Source organism: Epinephelus moara, chromosome 10 (genome assembly GCF_006386435.1).
Source record: "Epinephelus moara isolate mb chromosome 10, YSFRI_EMoa_1.0, whole genome shotgun sequence".
Taxonomy (NCBI): Eukaryota; Metazoa; Chordata; class Actinopteri; order Perciformes; family Serranidae; genus Epinephelus; species Epinephelus moara.
In genome coordinates this window covers 14,703,947-14,730,566 of record NC_065515.1, presented here as the reverse complement: position 1 = coordinate 14,730,566, position 26,620 = coordinate 14,703,947, and the positions used below count along the sequence as shown (strand labels likewise).

At 42.2% G+C, this 26,620-nt stretch overlaps 1 protein-coding gene across 2 annotated transcripts in view; it reads left to right on the top strand.

Annotated features, from left to right (window-relative positions):
• Window positions 1–26,620, top strand: part of LOC126396457 (zinc finger protein GLIS1) — a 92,882-nt gene that overhangs the window by 13,109 nt on the left and 53,153 nt on the right. For both annotated transcript variants that reach the window (XM_050054555.1, XM_050054556.1), the window contains 2 exons: window positions 23,413–23,605; window positions 24,895–26,452. In XM_050054555.1, the coding sequence (XP_049910512.1) occupies window positions 23,413–23,605; window positions 24,895–26,452 (1,751 nt within the window). The remainder of the gene's footprint in view (window positions 1–23,412; window positions 23,606–24,894; window positions 26,453–26,620) is intronic.

Here is a 26,620-nt window from a genome sequence, read left to right as displayed (position 1 = left end):
AAAAATGGAGTATGTAAAATATGAGCCTAATGGGAACCAGTGCATAGCTGTCCTAGCTGACTCGACATTTACGGCCGTTTCCCCCAGCTCAGCATTCAACCTTTACGACAAAGCCAAAACCCATCAGTAGGAGCTTCACTTACCTTAAAACTGATACGCTGAGATTCTTGGATCAGCACAGACAAGGCACATGGGTTCACACGGCTTCAGTAACCAATAAACATTCCTGTAGCAGGAAATGTCTTTTATATATCACCAGGAGTTTCTGACAAGAATATTTGGGATGAGTACCTGGCTTTCCCCCCAGTATGTCCTCACTGAAGCTGAGTCACAGATTTAGTGCACAGACTGAGGGACTGAAGACAGGAGAGGAAAGCATGATTTCTGTCTTCTCTCCTCTCTGTTTATCTAACTTTTGCCCTTAAAAAGTCAGCTCACAGCACATGTTGACTAATACCGATAAAAAGCCTAATCAGGCACTTTAAGCTCATATCGACAGTGATCTAATAGGCATGTGTTTGAAAGTTAAAATGAATTAGGCAGCGTCAGAGCCGTGACAGCCAGGTGCTGAGCACTTGGCCCAACATACCGCAGCCTCAGCCAATTGGAAAACGCTTTGCAGAATTTATCTGCACCCTTCTCCCTTGACAAATTATTTTATTGTTCCCACACAGTTGGTTTTCATTTAGGATTTTGGCTAATGATAGGCTGAGAGCATGTGGGCTATTGTTATTCCTTTATTCAGCATAGATACACGGACTGGAAGCGTTCACATCTGATAGCACACTCCCATGCAATAGAAACCAACCAAAGCATGACACACAGAAGGTACATAAATGTACACAGATGGTACGCAGAATAGGAGACTTTAGTATATAGGGTAAGAAGGACAATCTTGATATGCTTATTACTTTGAATATGCTGTAAATGCCTCTGTGGCATGACCTTAGTGACTGTCTGTCAAACGGGGTAATGCTCCTTCCTGAAGGAACAACTCCCCTCAGCGAACTCCAAGCTCCGCTCCAAAACCTTTAATCACATTATTCTGTGTGTCTCATGTACCCGGACTAGTAGATATGCTGTGTGAGAGCTAAAGATGGGAGAGATAGGGTGAAACTCGCCTCACGTCCGAGCCTTGCACTCTGCTTGACCTGAGTTCAGTACATCAGGACTAGGCCGCTAATCTCGAACAAATGCTGGGAGTCTCCATGACCGGGCCCTCTCTGAGATGGCTTAGTCAAAACAGCTCTGCTGCTCCTGAACACAACCTCAGCCTCTAGCTTAAGTCAAACGCTGATTAACTAACAAATACCTGCTGCTTGTTCCACAGCATTACACAGCCCGGTGCGTTCTGCAGTGCTCCATGGAGTTTGACAGTGTGTTTGCTGTCCTGTAGAGGAACACACAGGCCTACTGTGTTCCAGGTCTTTCAGGGTTTGTTGGTAAAATGATGCAAGACATGTTAAATGAGTTGAAGCATTGAAATGCTGCACTGAATAGGGTTTTATTGTTTAATCTGTCATGTAGTGCTTTGTTGTCTGAGTTGGAAAAGAAGGATATAAATAAAGGCTTAGCTTTGTAACTGTGCTGCATTGTGTGGCTTTTCCCATAATAAAAAGCAACATAAACAAAGCAAAAAAAAATGTTGAACAACAAATTGACATGTTTTCTTTCCCCCCCATCAAACTGTGCTTTACATTTACTGTGAAAATAAACCACCGAAATCAGCAAGTAACAATTCACACTGACAACCATAAAGCAAACAGCCAAGATTTTTACTGTCTGGCATGAATTGAATCATTTAGCGATTAAGTTGATAGCTGGTTTGGCAACAAAGTTTTGTCATCACGGCGTCTCTCACCAACGTGATGGATAGAAGCAAAGCAAATATTTTTACCAGACAATACAGGTGAAGAAACTATGCCTTTTTGTCTGGTTTCAAATTCCATTGATGTCCTCCAAACCCTCTCACCTTCCATATTTCCAAGAAAGCCCTTTGGTTTTACTGCTAATCACATTGCCTATTCCACTTGATCACAGCGGGACTGACGCCAACACTTATCGGACATGACTCTGTCTCGTCTTCTCAAACATCGTCACTGTTTACGTAGGCCTCTCCACATTTTCTGACCATTTTAGGCTTCAAACAAATACAGAGCAGTTCAGGACTCTTGCCAGGCTCGGGCACAGAGTCGGACTTTGTACATGGAACAGTTGGCACGCCTGGCATGTTGAACTAAGCATCACCACATGCACTGCAACTCTTCGTCTTTAAGAAATCTCTGAATGTTCCAAGTATTTTTTTTAAAGTATTCAAATTTACAATGAGTACAATACATAGCGATAATTCAAGTCTATTTTTGAGTCACTTTTATGCATCTGTGGTGCGTTGATTGTCCTGGTACTCATATCTGATTGCACATAAATGGCAGTGTAGTACTGACCTCCAGCATAAATTGCCAGTATGTGTTTTTTTTATTATTTGCAAATTTTTGAGAATGATTTGATACACTGGGAACAATAAATCTTCTACGTTTTTTCTGCAATAACACGGCCATTATTGTTCTAAAGAATGCAGCCTTTTAGTCCAACTAAAATTGGAAGTTTAACAGTAACTATAAACGAAAAGAATGAATAAAAAAAAAAGATGCTTAGCGTGGATATACTGTAATTTGAGGGGTAGAAAAGGCTGCAGTGAAAGAAATATTTAATGTATAGCCCCTGAAACCGCAATTCAACAAAAGTCAACAAGACTTGTTAGCCATGTCCTTGATAGCTTTAGCTGTAAATGTAAATGCACAGTTTACCACAGTGCCCACTTTTACAGGGCCAGACCTGTTATTTGACACGAAAATATGGCCAATCTAGGCCACTGTAAAGATGCCAGTCTTCTACAAGCCTCAAGAGCTCTGAGTCATGAAGGAGTCCAGCGAGAGAGGCAAAGCATCAGTATATGTACACTGCAGCCTGCCAAAGTACACTCATTTAACAGCACAAAAAGACTTGCACTGAGAACCCGCATGTTTATGTTAGGGATGATGTAAAATGGCCAGAATTCATATTTCACATCAAATTTCTCTTTTAAGATGGCTTCTCTCAATTTTTACGTGCAAGGAAACAAACATTTGCATTTCAAAGTTCTTCAAATAAAAATAAATGAAAAGCAAACCCTTTTATGGGTTTGGAGACTATATTGGAAAACAGGTCAGGGGCGAAATGAATATTTTTTATGGTTCGTAAAAGAGCTTCACAATGAATGCCAGGTTATGTGAAAGGCTTGACACATGGTACAGGCCAGAGCCCTTCGAGGTTCCCTTTTTATTCAGGCCGTACGCTCTCGAGCCAAGAACAGCCAAACAACACACATGGCAGAGGCCAAGATGATGATGAAGAATGATTTCTTTATTTCTGCTCGTTATCGTCTGATTAGGCTCCTTCTCACCGCCAACCCATCCAAAAATCTATCAACTAACAACCGTCTCTTTTCACTTGAGTCTATCACATGTGGGGTGGATGTATAATCACCTTAGTACTCAGAGGCATTCCTGTCGGCCTGGTATGTGCTGTTTTGTTTTTTAAGGAATTTTTGGCTTTATCTAAGGGTAGAGAGGTGATCACAAATGAGGGAGTATGGGAAGGACATGCAGCTATCATCCCCATCCAGAATCAAACCAGGGGCTGTATATATAAGCAGTCTATGTGTGATCACATGATGATTTAATTTTGAAGAAACTTAGTTTTCACCAAGTTCTCATTTCAGCTATGTGACATACTATATACATAAATATTTTGCGAAGTACGTCAGATTTAAATAAGTCAGGAAATGTGTATGTATTGTTTTTCCCACAATATTGTGGTCACACTAATGTATACATTATACATATTAGTATATATTATATTAGTATATTATTAGTATATATTATACACTTTGTATAATGCACCATAGGCTGGCATGATATCAGATTTTCACTACACAATTAGAGCCAAAAAGGTCACAATAACTAGAGTTTTTCTGATACCAATATCAGTATCAGAAACACCTCGGATACTGCCTAAATTCTGGATTAGATATCAGTGGGTAGAAAAGTTTATGCGGGGATCCGATCCCATGTAATTTATAGATAATCATTAAAGTAGTTTCACATCTGGATAAAATGACAGTTTTTCCTGAGATCGATTCTTTGCTTCTTTGAAACAAAGGCCTACACAGCAAGTTGCGCTCTGCAGCCACTGGCAACGCCAGTTTTAGAGCAGCGAAGAAGAAATGGTTTCCTCTAAAAAGTGTACCATCAGCTGTTAGCAAAATGTCAAATTAGATGATAAAAGAAAGAAACCGTGTTCATTCTCTGTATGCATTTGTCCATGTTTTTCAAAAGGTTTAACCTGAGCTATGCCATACAACAATGGTAGCAATCATTCATTTCACATCCACACAGGGTTAGTACTAAACATCTGTTAGTTTGTTTTTTTTAATGCAGTGGTACCGGCTAATACAGAATTTCATGAATCAGGTATGGGGAAGATAGAAATGGTATCAGAACACGTTAAATGATAAGGGTACTATTGGGGTATGTCAGAGTCATCTTTAATTTTGTTTGTGTGTTTTGTCTTGAGAAGCGAGAATGGGACAAAACAAAAGATTAAGAGGTGCAGAATTATTTACATGATGATATCATATGTGCATAATTAACACGATATCCATGTTTCATTTTTAAATATCATGTTTTTTGTTAATACCAGTATATTGCGAAACCCCTAATGCACCACATGTTGTGGATATGACCTACATATACATGTCTTAAACTAGTGTGTACAAAGCAAAGTATAAGCAGAATCTGTGGAAAGCCTCATTTATTCTCAGTGCAAGCTCACCTTAGATGACATTCTTGGTCTACAGGTGATAGATGATGTCTATTGTCTTGTTGACAGTACCTATATGTCCCTTTGTGCCACATATCTTTGATCCGCATTTGTCAGTACACTGTAAAATTATAAATTCTAGTTAAAGCACAAAATCTAATCTTACTGATCTCTGTTTATGAACTGTACGTAGTTACTTGACTAAAGGGGCTGGGGCAGACCCACAATCAAATGGAGTGACAAGTTCCAACTCTGAAATCGTTTTACTGCTGAGACAAAATTCATGTCTCAATTTGGCCATAACCATCGGCTGACTCACGTGGTGAAGGGACGCAGCGAGAGCAGAAATCATAATAAAAGGAATCTTATTACAGCCATTAAACAAGAGAAGGAAAAACATGGGAGAGCTTTAATGCCTGGACATCTAAAATGCTTATGCAGTGAGAATATATTTGCTCATAAAGCTCTTTGATGGTGGCCCTGTCCGTTCCAACACACAGCGCTGCTGTCTGTGTAAATACCTGTGTATTGACCTCCCACCGCACAAGATTGAATGTGTTTCCATAGGTGTCATTTGGTACCATTTTGGGCTTTTACAGGCCCCACTGTGCCGTAGTCGCTGTAACCGCGGGGGGCTCAGGAGGCATGTCATTGCAGCTCAAGCAGTGGCCAACAGTGAGCTCTTCCCGATGTTGAGAGATGAGAGGTTGACTATGAACTGCAGTCCCCTCCTACTCTGCACAGCAGCATTATGGAGCTCTGTTTGATGTGGAGTGATATATAACGTCTGCTGGACTGTCCATCTCAGGTTACCTAGAGAGCATGTTCCTGTCACTATGTGTGATCTGTGTTTGTGAGTGTGTGTGTGTGGCTGTGAGGGGGGGTGGTCTCGTCAGTGCCAAAGCCTTTGGTGAATGAGGACTCCCCACACAATAAAAGAACGGTATTGCTGACTTCCTTAGGTATGTGTGGTTTGAAACTCAACACAGGTTTGCTCAGTGGAAAACCTGGGGCCCTCTCTTATTTATTCTGTATATTTATGAAAACCCCGATACTGTGGTGCCCTCTGAGTGAAGGAGGGGGTCGTTTTGCAGCCAAGTTAATGCCCTTTGGTGGTGGATGTTGACTGCTGTGCAATAGCAGGTCATTTGCACGGTTTCTTACTGTTGGGTTTAAAGCAGTTACAGAATATTAGCCATTTCTCCATGTGTGTCAGAAGTATGGATATCAGTTTCAGTTAATTTTGCTTTTGATAGCCAAACACCTCATTAACTGGTAACTAACCAGTTAATATTTAAGAAAAAAAAAAGAGGCCTTTGGTTTTAGTCCAGCGCCCCATTGACCCATCGAGCTTTAGCACCACATTTCAAAGGGCTTACCATTTAACCAAATTTAAATGTTTTGTGATGTAAATGTTTTGCTTTTTATTTTATTCTCTCTTGGCTTTGCTGACAGACAGCTAACTGGCCCTGCTAACATACAGAAACATTGTGCCCACTGCCCACCCTCCAGTCTCCACTGCCAGTGGCACTGCTCTTTCACAATTACTCTTCGTTACGCACACCCAGTTGCTGTGAAATCATGGTGGCCACCCTCCGGTTTTAGCCCTGATGAGCAAGCAGCTTCATTTTGAGCCACAAAACCCTTTTAGCATTGTTAACATAAGTTTGTTAGCACCATTAGTTGTGCTGATGGTGCTAACAGAGCTATCATTGATAACATAGGCCTAATAAATGATGCTAAAGGGGTTTTGCGGCTCAAAATTGAGCTACTACTTAATCACTGGACAACCTAGGGCGAGACCAGAGGGTGGGCACAATGTTTCCACAGCAGCACTGTTTGGTCAGGATGTCTTTACTAGGGTTAACTGCTGAATCAGCCACACTGCTAGCTAACTACTACCAGACATGGGTGGTGTGTAGTCCAGTAAACTGAAGAGTAGCAAAATTGACCAATGGACTGATGTGTTACCAGTCAAAATTGTCAGAATTGTCGTCAGTATTTTCAATTAAATTAAATGTCACTATTCTTAAAACAAGTTGAGTGATCTCCCTCATTTCAAAATATGTTGTTTGAAGAAAATCCTTTGAAACCCGATGAACTATGCTGTCATCAGATGAAGTCACTGATGACCAAACTGCAGTACATCATCAGACAGTGACTGTACCACAGTTGTCTCACGTAGTCGGCCATTCTTTTAGAGTACTTGTTCATGTATGATGTGTCCTGTTCTGTAAGATAACATGTGACTTGTTGCTGTGAGGACACGTAGAAGGATTTAGTGCCTTTTGTCTGAGTAGATCAGCATACTTCATGTGCTGAAAAGCAAGGGCTTAGAAACCGGTGACATGAAACAACACCAATAATCAAATCAAAATAAAAGCGTACCCTCTGTGCCTCTGCTGTCAAAGCAAATTTATGGGCTTTTGAAAAACCCCATTTTCCTCAAAGAGCTCCATTTTGGGGGTGAGTTAACCCCTAATCATCCTGGCTAGCTAATATTCATTGTGGACAGAAACTGCGCAGAAACATTGGCCTCAACGTTGGGTGGAAACTTCAAAAGCCAAAGCAATTACTATGCATGCTTTGAACATATCCTTTTCAAAAAGTAACATTCCATTATTCTTCCTGTGCTAAAACAACAAAAAAATAACAAAGAAGTAGGAAGTGAAATTGGATTCCTCCTTTGGTTCCCAAAACATCTGGTTTGGCCCTTGTTTTAAACAACTAGCATCCCCTCTGAGAATAACAGAAGGTTATGTGCACTGTGAGTAGGTAACAAAATAATCATTTTCAAATGTTGCTCCATTCGAATGTGATCTAATTACCATCACTTAAATTCAACCTCTGAGTTGGACCACCGACCATCAAGGGAATTTTCCTCCAGACGTTGAATCCTAACTATTCATTTGCTTCTCCCCCACTGCTGCCTCTAAACCATTAGAAATATACAGTAATTGCTGCAAATTGATCACTTGTTTTACAGAAGTCATATAAATCTCCACTCTTGTCAAACCGTAATCGATGGCAGGAGGCGGTGCTGGGCGAGAAGAAGAGAGAGTATCTGTCAGATGGGCCTCGATGCGTCTGCTACATGGAGATACTCTCATGTTCTGTGGTTGAGTTTGGCCACTGTCATTTCCGAGGAATTTCCTGCCATCTGTGTTCAATCGAATTCTCTCACAGATTTGGGATTCCTTGTAAATATTGGGTGCTGGCTGAAGAGAACTGAAGGAGTACTGTGAGTTTTGTGCCGACAGCCTCTCGGACCAAAATGAATAGACCACTGGCTCAGGGATGAGTTAGGCTAACAAAGCAAGACAACTATTGGATAGATTGCCATGAAATGTGGTCCCGATGTCCATGTTCCTCTGGATGAGTTGTGCAATAATCACTTTAGTCACCCCCTAACTTTTCCTCCATTGCCACCATCAGGAAAAATGTTGGTTTGCCCAAAATTATGATTTATTACTAAATACATACAAAAGTAATGACTTTTTCATTGGCTGTACTTTAAAGTTAGTGATATCATGATATAAGGCTAGATAGCCTCTTAGATTTTGGATATCGTAATATCCTATCTGGCCCAGAGCCCGCCTCTGTCAGATAGACTGATCTGATTGGTCCGATAGGCTCTTCAGCAGGCTCTGCTCATCGGGGCCAGATCCCCCTGCAGTCCAAATTAGAATTTGCTAGGGACGGGGCATCTGGATTTCCAGGTTACAGCTCTGAATCATCGTTGCAAAATCGTTGTCGAGGTATTCGGTAAATAATATCAAGATATTTCTTTTTCTTCATATCAACCAGCCCTGGTTAGCATGCTAACACGCATGGTAAACATTGTACCTGCTAAACAGCAACATGTTAGCATTGTCATTGTGAGCATGCATAGATATATATACATAGATGCCGCACCCTGGCTTGTGGGATGCGTCAATACCGCCGCCATCTTGCCTAGGTGCTCTGACCGGTTCAGACCCATGTCAGACTCGGCAAAAATGCCACATTTTTGCTCTGCATTTGGGTGTACGAACGAAAGAAGTTTTTAAACCAAGCAGAAGGGAATGGCATTTCACAGGTAAGAAGTTGTTTTACAATATTTTACTGTTACGAACATGTTTAATGAGATCTATATCTCAAAAAGTGATCCTTCTTTTAAGCTAATCAAGTAAAGTAACTGTCCTGATCTGGTCCTAATGCCAAATTAAGCTAACGCTATGTCACACAACTTAAAGAAAAAAGGTTAACATTTACATAATATTACTTATAAAATTATGATGCTTTGTCAAACAGCTATGTCGGTGTATGTGTTATTCCAAATTGTCAACTATCTGTTTCATGGCACCAACGTGACATAACGCAGTATAACGTTAGTAGTTAACTTGTGGCCTGAATTGTAACTACAAATTATGTGGAACTGCGTTTTTCTGACACACTTATTTTGTGTGTAGTTTCCCAAAAAACACAGATAGGAGACGGGCATGGGTAGCAGCAGTGAGGAGAAAGGACTTTGTCCCGAGTGACTCCTCAGTCATCTGCAGCTGTCACTTCAGACCTGAGGACTTCGACAGGACTGGGCAGACTCCTAAAAATAATACTAGCTACTGTACACTGTATTTTTTGTAAATATGACCTAATAATGTAAACAGTTCTGTGTCCAGGCTCCCATGAGCACTGTGGTGTTATACATATGAGATTAAAGCAAAATTTTGTGTAAACATGCAGCTCTAAGTCATTTATTTTCACTTGTACAAAACCAACATTTGTTAATCAGAATCTACACTGCAGCTCGGCACAACCCTGCTGATACACTATTTTTTGCACATTGTGTGAAATGTGAATAAACATTTATAGTCAAAATTAATAATTAAATGACATCATGGTGGGCATTGTACATCTAGTAAGGAAAAGAATATTTATTACATGGGGAAAGTTTAGTTTAAATGTGTTGTAGAACTGTTACTTTATCTACATAAGATCAAGTATTTTGGTATGAACAACTGCATTTTTTATTTAATCAAGTATCCTGTATCATAACTACATGTCTGACAATTGTAACAAACCAAACCGCATGAAAATCGGTTGAGAATTCAGCGAGTAATGATGATTTTAATCATAAATAATCTCCTGCCTCAATAGACATACATGCATTAGGCAGCGCAGCTCCACCTGGGCAAGATGGCGGCCGCGTTGACGTATCGCTCCAATGAGGAGCACCGTTGAATGCGGCATCTACGTATATATATCTATGGTGAGCATGTTGCTATGCTAGCATTAGCAATTAGCTCAAAGCTCAAATCCCTTAAGCTTCTCTGAGAGAAAGGATATTTGGAAATCTAAAACTTCACTTTTCTTTTGTTCTTTTTCAGTGCATACATTATAATGAGGCTGTACCCAACTCAGAGTTATGTCAGTCGAATCATATTTGGCCGTTTACATACGAATATTAAACTATTTGTTCCTTTTTTTCCATATAGAGTTTGAGAGTTTGAATAGGATTTGATGGGATAATCAGTGTGACAGTAACGTACATGTAAAGTAGTAAACAAGCCAAGCTTTTGGAATATAACCACAATATCCAAACATCAGACATGCAGTTCTTGCTAATAGGAGAAATAAAATTGAGCTATCATCAGTCTCTTTTTTTGTTGCTATGCCACATAGAATAGAATTCAACATGAGAATGAAGCCGTCATCTCAAATGACCTCTGTTTGACAAGTTATTTTAATAACCCAGCCGTCCTCAACAGTACAGATTTATTGTGCTATTATAGTAATTTTGACAAATAGAGGGCCGTGCTGATGTTTGACAAATGGATCTGGTTTCACTACAGTTTCAGAGGGACGTCTGCTGTGTTTTGGTACGACTTGAGTCAGCACCAGGACAAACTGAGGCCTATTGTTCAAAAGGGGGAAAACGCGGCTTCTGCACTAAATCGCAGTGTTTATTTTTTACAGCAGATTTATATACACTGGTTATTCTCATGAGTGAACAGACATACAAGTACACACACAGAAAAAACACAGGCGCTCAAAGTAGTATGTGCACACACAGATTCAGGATCTAAAGCATTTCAAATAAACACTGATTTAAAATGTTTTAGAGTACTTTGTGACACAATTTATGTTTAGTTATTGCAGGAAATAACTTGATTCTGTTGAGAAGTGTACCAGTCTCACCTTTAACACTTTCTCTGAAGGTGTGGTGTGCCGAGCGCTCGTCAGTCCTCTGGACTGGCATCGCTCCGCCAGTATTTACTGCCGTCTCCTCAAACAGAGCAGCCTCTTGTCTGGCTTTGAAGCACCTCCTGATCCCATGCTGAGGTTTCAGCACTGTTGGCCTGGCTCCGGAGCTGTGTTGTTCACCAACCCTATAAAGGTGTCTGTCACTAAGCCAGATGTCCCTGTCACGTCCGCCAGCCAAGTGCATCACGTCTTGTCAGTCTTCTGCTCTATCAAGTCAGTCTGTGGGCCTGACTGATGCTTTGTACACTGTTTGGCCTTTACAATTATGTGGCTTTTCAGGCAAATTATAGGATGTGGTTTGGCTGAGCACTCCTTGTAAAACTTTGTGATTGTCTGTGATTAATCCTGGCAGTGTACAGATTTGTGGGCAAAATCTTGTTATGATAGTGATTGTCAGGATAGAATTGTGGCTACTAGTGGCTTTCAAGTGGTTTGTTGACTATGCACATTTTTCTTATATCAACAAATGTTGTAAAACAGTTTGACTTGAAGATCGGAGATATGCTTATTATTGTGATAATCAATCATTGCTGTGGTGTTTTTTTTACTGCCCTTCCCAGGGGTCAGTGTGCAAACATTGTCTTTGAGCTCTATTAGGTGTTTTTCCTGGATTTCCTGCCGATTAAGTCTGGGTTTCAGTTTGCTGAGCTCTGTTCTTTTTCTGTTTTTAGATCATGTGGTTATTGGTGCTTATGCTAATTGTTCAGTGCCACTGATTGATTCTGATCATCTCACTGTTGTAGCTGCTGGAAACACATCACTTCTGAGCATCAGATAATTATTTAAAGACCTGCTTACACATTTTAGTTTAGAATATCAAATATAAAACAACTCTGTGACTCAATCTTTTTATTAGTTCGTAAAAGAGAGGAGAAATATGGGCATTTATTTATGTGAAAATGTGGAAATTAAACATCAGCCCCTCGGAATATACACTCAGTGGCCACTTTATTACATTCCTATAATATAATATAGTTCAACAACACCGCAAACTACAGCCGACAAAATTTCCATTAATTTAAATCAACACGATTTCAACAATGACTAAGTTATAATGTTCATCAGTTTGGGAGGATTTATTGCAGGGCTGTTGTTTTAGGCATCACTTTTCCTTTAATGCTCAATGTAGGTCTGTTATTTCTCCAGTGTTTACTACCATTGCATATTTAAACAAATCTTTATTGAAAAGGATATTATGTCTGGAACGATATCCTAGTTTAAAAGATAAAAATGTAACCATAACCCTTATTTATGTTTGTCAGGTTACTGTCTTTATCAGGGTGGGTCTATGCTTGATGAATCATTGATTTGAGTGAAATGATGTTTGTAGTCTGAGATGCATTCAAGGCCAGTCCGAAATTACGTGCTTTGAAATTCAACCAGAATATTATGTTATTACTACTTCTGTTTTTGTAACTTTTTATTTATGAACATTTTTCAAAGTGTAAGAACAGTAAGCAAAAACAAATAGAGAAGTAGTTATGACAGACCTGTCACATTGGCTAAATAAACTGTATCGAGTAAGTCATCTGTTTCAGAAGATGTAGGTGTTATTTATTTCGTTTAATTTAATTTTAATATTTAATACTTTAATATTTAAAAAAAAACAGCAGTGGAACATCTTTTTTCTGGAGCCATTTTGTTATTGCCTTTTTACTTGCTGCCAGCAAGATCTTTAGGAGGTAGGTATCATTTTTACTTAGTCCGTCAGGAGTATGTCCAAGATAAAGGGATGTGAATGTTGTTGGAAAACTAAAACCTGAATTTTTTTAAATGATTGTAACTACTAACTTCTAGAGAGTCTTAATAGAATGGCAGGAAGAATATTATGTTACATGCATATCTGTCTCTTAAGACCGTCCTTTTTTAGTGTTTCTCCCACTGACGTGCTTCACCTGTTGATGGTTTTGTTCTCACAAAGGAGTGCCTGGAGGGCAGGGCCAGTGGCAAGGTGCTACCACCAGGTGGTGACATTCACAAGTGTAAAGTTTTAATTATGTTAATCAGGGAGTAGAGTGAGAGAAAATGATTGGATGTGACAGTTAGCAGGATGTTGTGGGGAGTAATCAGGAATGACCACAGTCGCTCAGTGCATCCTCCTTTGTACAACTCCAGTGTGAGTGTATTCTTTCAGAGTGTGTGCCCATTTGTGAGAGAGATGGAGAAAGAGAGGGAGGAGTGTTTGTGTGTGTGTGTGTGTGTGTGTGTGTGTGTGTGTGTGTGTGTGGAGTCACATAATCCCACGACATTTTCTCCCGTGTTTGGGTTTTGACTTGCAGCGCCCCCTCTTTAAGCCGTGTGGTAAAGTGGTTGGTCTTTGGGACTTGGCGGGCACTGAGCCTGGCACTGGGATTGGATGGGGTGGGTGGGGTAAATTGGTGGGGTTGGGGATGGGAGTGTTGTTGGCTGCCAACTATTTGTTTGTGTTCATGACTGCGGTTAGCACTGCTCCATTTGAAAAGCCTGGTATTATGAGGACGCCTGCTTCCCACAACATGTGCCTTCTTCTCTAAAAGCCAGGAGAGCTAATCATTTACCAACTGCTGCATTCATCAGTATGACTTAAAACTTTGTAGCCACTTAGTATGAACAACCAGACATATCCGCAAAGAGGTTTGCTTGGACGGCTGGGCTCGGTCGTTATATGTACTAATGATTTCTTTAATGTTATTACTCTTTTGGAGCTGAAGTAAGATGTTTTTGTACTGAGCCCAGAAATAGTTGAGGCTTGCAGCTGGATGCCTCTGGAGCCACATCTTCTTCACTTAACTTTTTGTATTCAACCGTCTAGCAGCTATTGTGTGACTGAGCCAACCATGAGAAAAAAGCAAGGAACAGAGATACCTGGTTGAGAGCAGCTAAAATCAGCTAGAACAAATTGATTTTATCCTCATGAAAGTTCTCATGTCTTCTGGTACCGGTAATCCTGCTACAAAAACACTGACATTTCAGTCCTCCAACAGTAATTTAATAGAGTTTTTCTTCTTCCATGGCCCCGCACCTGCTTTAAGAGGAGCTTTATCCGTAGACATTGTTATTTTTCATTTACTTGTGCCCTCAGGTTTTTCAATCATACATCCATTACTAAGCAAACAAATAAGTTCCGGGCCTATGCCGCAGACACAAATATAGACATGAGTTATGAGATTCAGAGAAGCCGGGAAGGCTTTGGACTGTAATACACAACATCTGCACCAGACAAGACGCACAACCAGAGCATCCCGCAGCCTGCTGTCACACACTTGTATCTGTTGACCTGTCTCATGTTGAAAGAGAGGGAGGGGGAGGGTAGACCGATGGCAGGTGGGGGTGTCGGGGCAACAGGAATAAAATGATCATTATTAACTGTTTAAGTGCTGAATGTTATGATTTATGGAGCCAAAGTGGGGCCAGTTGAGGTGTCACATTGGATTTCCAGAGGCATCTGTCTTGCGGTTTTGGCAGCTTGTTGTACCTTGGGTTCAGATGTTTGCATCACACTCCTGACATCCAGTTTCCCACTCCAACACCCCCCCACTCAGCAGCCTCCTCCTGCTTTAAGCACAGTACACCTCTGATCGCTCCCCTTTCCTCTCCTTAAACCATCTATCCATCTGCACATCTGCTTTTCATTGAGGCCTGCATGTCTCTGAAGACTTGAACGCATTAAACGCTGGCACAGGCACAGTCTCACTCTGGCACTTAACACAACGCTTAGGTGACTTAAAAGGGAGAGGCGAGAATTATAGAAAATGAAGTGTCACCGAAATAAAAAATCGCCCCAGATTACCACCAATTACACTTAATAATGCTGTCCAGACCATCTGCTGATCAGATGGAGGACTGGTGTTGTCTGTGGAGAAATAATGACACCGGAGAGTGCGAGAAGGAGAGAAATTCATTGAGGGAGACAGCGACATATTTAACTATGTGATGATGTGGTTTGATCTTTACTGTATGGACTGGAATGCTTTGTATGGTAATACAGTCATAACTGCGTATCTTGGGATAATAGCCATGTTGTTTCAGAGGGGTTAAGTTCTGCTAGATTGGAGACATGTGTCTGCTCTGCTTTATTAGTCATTTATTAGTCACTGAGGTCAGGGGAGAGTTTTTTAGCCAAGGCACAACACTGCTGAACTTGGACATGACTCTGATCATCAGCCCCTGAGGCAGCCTGAATAGGTGTACAATTACAGTGCACCCTAACTGGCCACAATCCCCAATGTGAAATTCATCCAGTATGTGAAGCGTGTTCAACAATCAATGTAATCACCGTCACAGTGACCGCAACCTTCCACTGAAGACTGAGTCGTGCCCTAATTATCAGAATTATCGAGTCTGCATTCATTCATTGTTCCTGCCTATTGTCTTATTTTTCAGCCTCCATGGTCACAGTGGCTGCATTAATCAGCAGGAGAAGGATTAGAAAGCGCTTTCCACTCACGATCATGATGCATCGGAGTTTTACGGCTTTGTGCGCCGTGTTCCCAGAGGATTTTGACAACAAGGAAGCGTGACAAATGGATGACATCAGAGCAGGCGCATTGCAGGGTGATTGGAACCTCGTTTCCCTCCACAACCTCAGCCAAAAAATAATCATACATGTCCCAAAACAAGTTCTCAAATAACCATGTTTATCCCTTTATAATTGCACTCTTGTTTGAAGCATTAATTTATGTATCAGAGTGCAATAGAGCATACAATCGGGCATACTGCTCCTTTAATTCTATTCTCCTCTCGTACGTCTCAGCGAGCTCCTCAGTTTACCGTCATCCTGCAGTGATGCTCACTGAAAGGAACGTGCTACTTTAATTATACAGGAGAGGAGAGGAGGCTGAGAGAGCAATAGATACCATGTGATGACATTTATGGAACGGAAGATACCACTTTAGATGTAACACAGTATTATTAGACACCATGTTATCATCAGGGATTGTTTTGTGCCCACAGCCCTTATTCCAAAAGTGATTTTTTTAGGGTAGTGTTTTAAGAGGCAAGTAACAATAGAGTCCTTATTTGTGCCTACGTGTTTAGTTGTCAATGCTGACATCAGTGCCTCTTTGTGAGGACGCGCCAGCACATCTGTACATGGTCTCTTCAGTGAACACAACATTTGCCCCTGGTGCTTCTGGCACTGTCCTTCCTCTTTCTTTCTCTGTCGTTCTTTCTGCCTCTGCATCCCTGATCTCACGCCCTTCCAGCATCACCCCTAATTGGGCCTGAATGCTTGCAACTGCGTGCGTATCAGAGCTGCATCCCACCCTGCTTGTTCTAAGGTGTTCACGAGAACTGGACACAATAGCAAACTCTATTTCCAGAGATAATCTGCAGGGATTAACTGTAAATGCGAGGAATTTTTAAAATTACTGCGCTGACAGATTGAGATCAATTTAAAAGTGCCCTGTGGAGTTTTCGTGTGAACAAACAAAAGTTTTATTTACATTTGTTGTTTCTTTCCAGTGTGTGCTTGAGGTCTAACAAACATGGTGAGTGCATTGTGGTCCTCATTAAAAACATGTACAAAAGCATTTTTTTGGACTGTATTGAAACCTGGATTGTGTACATCCATGTTAACTTGATATCAGACTTCTTTTTCTCTGCCTTTGCAGGCATACTGTTGTGCTCCTTTGTGCGTTACTGCCACTAACTGTTGATCAGTGATAGGGCGGGGTATTTGTACTCGAAACTGGTACCGAAATAACCCAATTCCAAGTAGTACTGAAACTTCTCCAGTCAAACAATACCTGTTTTTAATCCTTTTTTATACAGATCTAGAATAAATGACTACTTGTATGATTTTGCTCGCAGTCAATCACAGCAAGCGTGCTTCGATTTAATGCGACATGTGATTGACCCATAACCACAGCAGCTACCACCCATACCGTCTGTGGTGTGGTGAAGTCGAGCACGGTGTATTGAGAGCATTGGCGGTTCAACGTGCTGAGATGCCACAAAAACATTCAAAGTATGCAACTGAACGCTTTCATTCACACGATGGGTATCGAATGAAGTAGAAAAAAAGGTATCAAATGAAGAGCTCTGTTGGTGCTGGTATCACGTGCTTTAGTACTGGTATTCTGGTATTGTAATTTATCGATAACAGGCCCTAACTAGTTAAACAGTGTGATGGTGTAGATAGAAATGCCACGAAAGCCGTGAGTTTGTGCAAGTGCATGATACAAAGACTCATTAAAACATTGCTCCATAGAGTTGAAACCACACAGTACCTTTTTTTTTTTTTTTGCAGTTGATTACGCAGAGATGTTTTTTCACAGCTCAAGTTTTTCCAGGAACATAACATGGAAAAAAATTCAAATCCAGAGCCAGAGGAATGTAAAGTATGATGAGCACACAGCTGCTCAGCAGACCACCCGTAAACGCTGCACAATCAAAAGAAGAATGGTCATCTCTCTTTCTCACACACTCTCTCACTCATTCACACAAACACACACATCACACACACTCTGTCCTCCTGTCACTGCTGCTGGATGTCTTACATTTCACCTCAGACCCCGATGCTCTCTCTGGCTTCCACCTCCTGATCAAACTAGGCTCTAACACACAATGAAATGTTCTCTGCTGAATTACCATGGCACATTCAATATAAACTGAATTTACTTTTGGGTCCCATCCAAGCCACCATATGTTGAGGAGCCTGTTTCCCCAACTGCGGCGTGACTGATACTGTTAATGTAGCAAAGCTCTAAATCACCGGAGCGCAAACTTTCTTCAGCAAGACCTTTAACACTCATTTAACACTCAGACTTTAATGTCCTGGAGACACTCAGAGGTGTCTCTATGATCGAGACGCTAGAGGTTTTGCAACACGATGCAACACTCATCATAACTGCTGGAGCACAGGCACAGGAGTCTTTCTTCAGGTACTACTACCTGTTTGTATTTGAACAAGTAAATTAAAGCCATGCAAGAACGGTTTCTGTGCCACTTTTTCATCGTCTCTCACGCAAACTCCTAGATGCAATTAAAACACTTGTGAAAGTCAGATGCTTGCAGGTTAAAAAAAAACAAAAACAAAAACCCAGATGCATTTGTAACTTCCCCTAAAAGATCACAACAAGAAACAAACCTCTTACAAACAAATGGGACTTTAACACAACTCCAAATGAATGCTTATTTTGCTTTGGGTCTGCTGGATGTTTTAATAGGTGTTCGGGCAACAACTTAGTAAGTGATTATATGTTGTGTTTACAGCTTGTTTCCACTGCCTCCAAGCGGCCAAAAACTAAGCTATTGTAAAGGTCTCGCCTGATGTAGATGCAGTTTACCTAAACATTGTGGTTCATTGATCCAAAATTTCCAGACTGTCTCATAGTCGACGCAAAGGCACGCAGACGCAAACACATTGGGACGCATCGAGGCGCATTGGCTGCCATGATGCATGCTTGCGTCTCAAAATGTGTTGTCCATTTTTTTGATACGCGACGCGTGTAATACCATGCGTTGACAGCGGGGGTGATAATGCAAGTGACATACTTGAAATGAACCACTTTTTGTTATTCACAGAAGAAGCAGGTATGACATATGGCGGGCGAGGAGGAAAAACTTTGTGAACTCGTATGAGCACACCCCCATTTATGAAAGTTCTAGTGCCCTGCACATAAAATAGCAGTGCTAGCTACAGCAGTACTAGCTAGCTGGAATGTACCGGGGACTCTGCTACTCCCTATTGCGCAAGTGATGTATTGTATTTCAAGTGTCGCCCGCGTCGCTTGTGTTCAATGTGTTGACTAGAGGCTAAAGTTTACTTGCTGCACGAAACGCGTGCGCATGCAGTTTTCGTGCAAGTTTGGCTGCCATGCGTATTTTGCAGTCGTTTGTCGTATAGACCGCACACTTTGCTGCGAGGTAGCATGACACGTACGCGAGATGCAATATTGACATGAACACTAGAGGCACTCGTGTGAAGTATACCTAGAGACTGTGAACGTGAGGTTGGAGGTGGACTGGTGAAAAGGATATGATGGAATGACAGATGTAGGAGCAAGGTAGACCCAGAAGATGGCGGTAATGCAACGTAACGGATGCCAACCGCCCTAAAACTCCAAAGAAGAAGAATTCCCTGTGCTTTTCCTCATCGATTGCTCGCATGGGTAAAACAAGGGAAACAAACTCCCCATGTGATTGGTTAAGGGGCCGCACATACCATCTCTGATGGCGGCGGAGACGACACCTTTTCCTCTGCAAAGATCTTAACAGCAATAAAAGTATGATCTCTTCTTCATCGAGAGTGTCCATGTTTGTGTTTATCTGGAAATACACTGTCACCGCCTTCTTTGCTTCTCGCGACCTCTGTGACTGAGTGCTGCGGTCTGCCCCTAGTGGAGACCACCAGTATCAGGCGTTATGGCTGCATCGATGAACGTCTGTGCTGCAGCAAGTATACACACATGTGCAGCACACCGTGTATGCGTACGTTTGGCCACGCAGCAAGTATACTTCTTGCTCGTGTTGTGTGCGTTGACTTCATTCTACCTTACTGACGTACTTGGGTGCACTAAAAGCATGTGTCCCTAATTAGCGACGATACCAGGTAGAGTTGGGTGTTATTAAAACAAATTACAACACTAGTGCAGATAGTGTAAGGCAGGTTTCTCTCTCATGCCTTACCTATAAACTTACTAGTAACTGAATGAACTATCAAAGGGCTGTGGGTGAAGTAAGCATGGGGACAACTTCTGTGTAACGTGATCCACTTTAATGTCCAAAAAAGACTGTAGGACAACTAAACATTGACAACAATATTGGCATCTCACATCTTATATATATATATATATATATATATATATATATATATATATATATATATATATCACTCTGCCAAACTTAATCATAACTCTCATTACCTGTATGTAAGGTGCGCGATATGAAATGGATCCAAATATAACATAAAGAGCAAAGTAAAATATGAATACAATATATGAATGTAGCTCACATTTAATTATGTAGATGCAAAATAATGAACAGAGAAAAACAAGACAATCTACTGGATACGTCCTCATGAGAGTAATTCTCTGACTTTTATAGATACCGTAAAGATGCAACCTAGAATTTCCTCTCCCAAACAAGGGCCTTTCGGCTGCCAGCTGGCCACCAGTCAGTTCCCAGCCAGTTACCAGTTAATTCTCTGCCACTGGGAGTCAAATGTAAATAGATTTTACCACAAAATACTTTTTAAAGTTTATATTTAAGAAGGGAAAGCTTCCAAATTATGTTGTCTAAACACAAACAGCCGTGACAGAACTTTGCCTGTATAAAACTGGCAAAATTTGTAATTTAATCACAAACTGTCTGATTATTCATTCATTCATTTGCTGTAACCGCTCATCCTGGTAGGGGCTGGGGGGCGCTGAAGCCTATACCAGCTGACATTGGGTAAGAGTCGGGGTACACCCTTGACAGGTTGCCGGACTATCACAAGGCTTTCTGTCTTCGAATTGGTTGTAGGGACAATTTTTAGAAGTTGGTACCAAAAGTCTCGAGTTTAAGTAGCTAGTACTAATATCAGGTGTAGTGTTTTGCAAAATATACCAAGCTAAATGATTTCTGGCAGTGATATTCTTTCAAGTGCTACTTCCTCCAAAATCATACCTGAAGACAATGGTTGTATTATTAGTCTGTTTTAGTAAAATAATCTGCAGACAGGTAATCAGTGCTCTGGGATCTTTCTCGTCTTCTGTCTATGTCTAACTCTTCTACATGTTAGACTTCTCCTGGCAAACATCATTTTGTATTGTGAAACTGTGCATTGAAAGAGCACTGTCTCATAATTTGTGTTACATATACTGGGGTTGCCTGGCGTGGGTCTGTGTTTTATATGGTCGTGACGATGTTATGTGTGTGAGAGAGAGCATGTGCATTCAGTCAAGGCCTCATTGACAGAGTGCCAGTCCATCCAGTACTTTATGATGACAAAGTTTTTATTTGGTTGTTTGTGTTTTCGCGTGCATGCATATGAACAGTCAAGCCCTAATTATGAGATCTCTGATGATGTTAGTCATCTCCATCCTGACTCATGTCACTTCTGGCCATCCTGATTAAATTACTCCTGACTCGGGGCAGGGAAACACTTGGCTTCACATCAGCGGGCCTTGAAACTTTCATACAGAAACACAGTTGTATACACTCGGCCAACAAGCAGTGAGAAAAAAAAAGCAAAACAAAAAAGACAGAACAATCCAGAATTTGATAAACACAACGATTTGTATTGCTTGAAAACAGACCAGAGCTGAAAGACAGCTTGCCTTCTGTGAACGGCTTTGAGTGAAACCAGCGTTGTTCCGAGGGTCCCCTGGCGATACTCGACTGTTTGCGTTGCTCGCTTTGCCTTTTCTCTACTTCTTTGTGTTTCAGCCGTGACCCGCAACAAGACAAATGCAGAGGAGACTAAGGATACATCAACTGTAGGAGGGATTTGTGAAAAGATGTTCCTTAAACTGAGGATAACATGGCTCACAAAGTTCCCTTGTTTTCTCTTGTCTTTTGTTCGTCCTTGTAACCCTTGTAACACTTCCCCCCTCTCCCTCTTTTACTGTTTACACTCCCTCTCCATCTGTTAGTCATGTTGCAATATTTTTCTTTTTTGTTATTGTTTTTTCCCTCGTCATCTGTAGCCCAAACCCCTATTTCTGCTGAATATATCTTTGACTATTTTCACATTTAGTTCATTTTCCTCCCTTGTATCCCTTCCCCTCCATTACCCTTTAATGTTTTCTCTCACATAGAGGGTGTTTGGGTGACTTTATTAATAATAGCTCATGGTGTGTGATAACATTGTCAATAACATCGTTAGGAGAAAATTGAATTTGAGAAATTGAGTTAGGAAAGTTGGAACAGGGGACGCGTGGCCGCCTACACATGAGTGTGTGGGGATATCGGCTTACCTTTCACAAATATTTCCTCATACATCGAGGCCCTCCCTTCGCTCACTTTCATCTCTCCCTTTCCTTTTTTTATTATGTTTTTGGTTCTATTCATAAAGCCTTTATTTTTCTCAAAGAGTCAGGTTGGAATGATAAACATGATGATAAAAAGAAAAATCTTAAAAATGTGCGTACTTATGGTGCTTGTGTCTGAGGAATAAAAACACTATTGATGATTTTAGAATAAAAAGGAAATGCAGATAGAAAAGCAGTTTTAATTTAATGACATTTATTTTTTCATTGTGCAGATATAACACATGAATATGTCATAAATGATTCCTCCACCACAGTTACTTTTATTTTTCACGGAAAAGCCTTTTGAGGCGAAACATCTTCGCTTTGCACGTCTATATTAAATCACTGAGTACTTACATTACACTTCTTGCAAGGGGTTTATTTAAAAAGGAAAATTAATGATTTACAACTTAAATAAATCGAATTAATTAAATTAATTAATGAGGTCACCATTTTCTCAGGCGGGTTGATTGCACAAAAGTAGAATAACTGGTGGTAAATTTAAAGGGACGGTATGTAATTTAAATTCTTGATTGATACAACGGTTACACTTTTACTGGCTGGATCTTCCGGACACATATAATTCGAGTTTGTTTATTTTTCCAAAGTGGACGCATCGCCATTTGGAATACGGTTCCCCAATTACTCCAGCAATAATATTTGGCAGTAAATCTCCCCAACGTTATTCTTGCTGTCACCAGTTGGACTTTGCCAAAGAGCTCTCCATATATCACGAGATACTACAGTTCTTGCAGCCAACGATTATTCCTCAAGAGAATATTCATAATCTAATAGGATTTCAACATGTCGCTGATGGCTTGGATTCCTCTGTAAACTGATTATTCTTCCAGGGCAGTCAGTAGATCATAAGGTCCACTCTGCTTAGCCCGTTTGTAATTTAAGAGTGACATTGGGACACTGCTAAGCATCACATATCAAGGATTTAGCCAGTTTAATAGGGGTGGAAGAAAATAAGTGATTTTGATTTTTTTTTTTTAGGTGGCTAAAATATGTTTGGCTGTGGCCCCCCTGTCCACAGCAGTACACTGCTTAGCGTCAGTGCCGGTAGATTTGGTTTATCAAAGGCAATGGCAAAGCAACACAGTAAATAAAGTAAGCACTACAGAAACATCAGACAGGTCGAACCATTGTGTTTACTGCATATGTTTAAATGTTAGAGTTACGGCTAGAAATGAACAAGTTTCTCAATTTCTCTGCAGCTGAAATCAATTGCCAGTTGTTGCAGAGGTCACGGTGATTCATTCTATAATGAATCGTTACCCCTGTATTGTGACACATATCATATCACCAGATTCTTGCCAATACACAGCCCTGCAGTTTAATAATACTTTTTGCGCTCTTCTTTCAGTGAACGGTGCCTACTGCTCAGAGAAGGATTTAGACACGGAGCTGGGTGACGCTGAGGGCACCCTGATGCGATGTGGGCAGAGCTTGCCACTGCTGGTGGGGGGTCATTTAGGGGGGCTTTATACCCAGAGCCTCCACTGCGACAGACCTACGCCCGACCTCATCCTGCACGACGGCCCTCACCAAGACACCAGGTAAACTGTCACTATCATTGCTGTTTTTTAATAATTTTGTTCCTGTTCCAGTTTTGAATGTTTCCTGTCGGGTGTAGTGTTACTAACAATATGCAGGTACAATGTGTTTTTCATTATCTTTGCTATTGTGGACCAGATGCACACATATGTAGCTGGAAAGCTTACCCAGTTTCATAAAACACACTGTTGGGGTCCAAAGTACAACATTTATGTTACACTAATGCGATTCTTCTGTTGTGCAATCTTTGACTACTGTTGGTCAAGTCAGAAAGAATTTCCAGTAAAGCTCTCCGTTGCAGGGTTTGTCCCCTCTTTCCCCTCCTCATCCGACCAAAGTGCTTCTGGACAGCCATTCACTCCTCATATTGTCTTTCAATATTTTCACTATAGCTAAACAGGAAATGGTGCTCCTGAATAGAAAGAGAGGGGGGGGTCAAGTCTCTAATAACAACAACGATGACAAAGTCTGCCGGTGGCTTTCTCCAATCCTAGCTAGCGTTAGCTCTGTTTTTCCCCCAGCGTGCTCAGGGGAAGGGACAAAGACGATTCCTTCATGAGACAGCCCGGAGAAAAGAGGGCTCTTCTCACATCACTCAGGGGCTTTGGACAAAATCCATAATGAGCCAACTGACAGGAATGATTATGTAGGAGATCACAGCAACGCATGGAGAAATCTGACCTGGGTTCCCCATTCAGCGGGGCAAAGATTCCCACCATAATACACAGTATTGTAAACGGTGACCCTTCATAGGCTGCAATTATGCCACCAAAACAGGTGACTCCCTATTTATCCCCAATGTTGGGTTGGGTTTAACCCCTTTGTGTCATCAAAGCCTGTCAGATGGACACACTAGCCAGTGGCCTCTCGGTCCCAGTAGCCATCCATCCCTCCCCCTCTCTCTTTTCTTAGTCATAAATGCCCATTCATAACCTCTCGCTACCTGGAGATCCTATTTCATTTATTCATAAAAACACTCTGGATCATCAGCAGCGGATACTACCTGGTGTCCAGCATCACCTTATGTCACTGAGTCTCACACACTGTTGTTTGTTCCATAAGGTCCGTTACACTGAATGAGAGACTTGGTTGAAATATTTTAGGAAGGTGGGACTCATTTAGGATGACATGGTTTTTATGTAAACTGAGAGAATAATCGGAGGAGGAGGGGTAAGCAGGAGGCTAAACTCTGACAGTGCTGCTGGTGGGAAGGATGAACCAGCCAGTATCTGTCATCGGTCTGTGAGCTAGTAGTGCTCATATTCCTCTTTGTGTGTTTTTCTCCTTACAGATCCTCCTCTGCCTTCCAGAGGACCCTGCCGGGGGCCTCAGCCAGCCTGAACTGCGGCGGTGCCAATGGGGCTCGCTCCTCTCTCCCATACCCAATCAAACAGGAGAACTCAATGGGCTACAAGATCTCCAACACGGGGTCCGCGGTCCATAGCACGTCTCAGGCGGGTTTTCAGAACTGTGCGGCAGGCCATGTATTGGGGATGACAAGGGATGAGATAGTTGGAGTGCCACATGTTAGCAGCAACAGTAGTGGCGTTGGCACAGTGAGTGATGTCGGTAGCGCTGTGTCAGCGGACGCAGTGCAACCGTTTAATAATGAAGATGGCCCCTCCCCATTGGCTTTGTCCCCAACTGGCTCCCGTCATTCAGCACGGCTGCTCAGTGCTAGCAGTCTGAGGAGACGCTGCCTGTCCCTGGCCTCACAGTCCACGGCCGCTGCTGGCAGCGTTGCTGCCACAGGTTCCCCGTCGGCTACTGGCGCTGATCTCTCTGAGGAGATCAATATCACCGCCATCGTCTGCTCCTCCTCCCAGATGTCGATGGTTGCCTGCGTCAACGGTTTTCGCACTAACGTCTCGCCCAGCCACACCAGCAGTGCCGGCTTCTCCTCCTCTTCCTCCTCCTCTTCTACATCCCCACCCTCTAACTCCTGCTCACGGGAAGCCCCCCAGAGGCCCCCACCTCACGGCAGCCCCCAGCAGGCCACGCTACAGGAGAGCTGTCAGCTATCCTCACCTGCCACCTGCCTGCTGTCTCTTTCCTCCTCCTCCTCTTCGTCTTCCTCTTCAGTGTCATCAGTGGAGCCGGAGCAGGGCCAAGGGCAGAGCCAGGGGCTGTGTGAGGAGCGGGGCTCCATGCTGCAGGGGCGTGGGGCTGGAGGAACAGCTGGGGGAAGTGTGGGAGGAGGGGGAGGAGGGGGCTCAGACGGGTTGGGGCTACTGATGAGTGGGTCCCTGATGTCTGGGATGCTGCATTCGGGGCCTGAAGCTGGGGCTCTCATGGACGGGGGCCAAAGATCAGGGGCTGCCCTCAAACAGGAGCCCCTGGATGATTTTTCTCCTAGTGAAGACGAACTCTTTCAGCACCACTATCATCATCACCATCACTTGAGTGGTCGTAGCGGGCACCTTCGTCAGCCTCACCACCCGTCTCGCCCCGCTATGCCTCCGCCCTACCACCTGCACCAATACGTTGGGCCCAGTCCTGGGGGTCTTCTGCACCACCAGAGCCAGCAAACAGCACCAACCTCTTCCCTGGGACTCAAACCGAACTCTGGAGGCCCTCCTGGGTCTCACGCAGCCCCAGAGCGGGAAGAAGTCGGAGGAGGAGCGCTGGTCGATAAGCAGGTGTGTCGCTGGATTGACTGCAGTGCTGCGTACGAGCAGCAGGAGGAGCTTGTGAGGCATATTGAGAAGGTCCACATTGACCAGCGCAAAGGAGAGGACTTCACCTGTTTCTGGGCCGGCTGCATTCGCCGCTACAAGCCCTTCAACGCCCGCTACAAGCTGCTCATTCACATGAGAGTCCACTCCGGAGAGAAGCCTAACAAGTGTATGGTGAGTCATCATCCTGTTGAATTATCCACCCAACACTTGCCAGATCCAAAAAAACAGACACCAGTCACATTCACAACACATCCATTCAGTATTGCTGAAAGTCCCCTTATAGTAAGCCATCTTTCTTTTACTAATCTTCGCTTCTTTTTTAAAGTATAAGGTTGTATT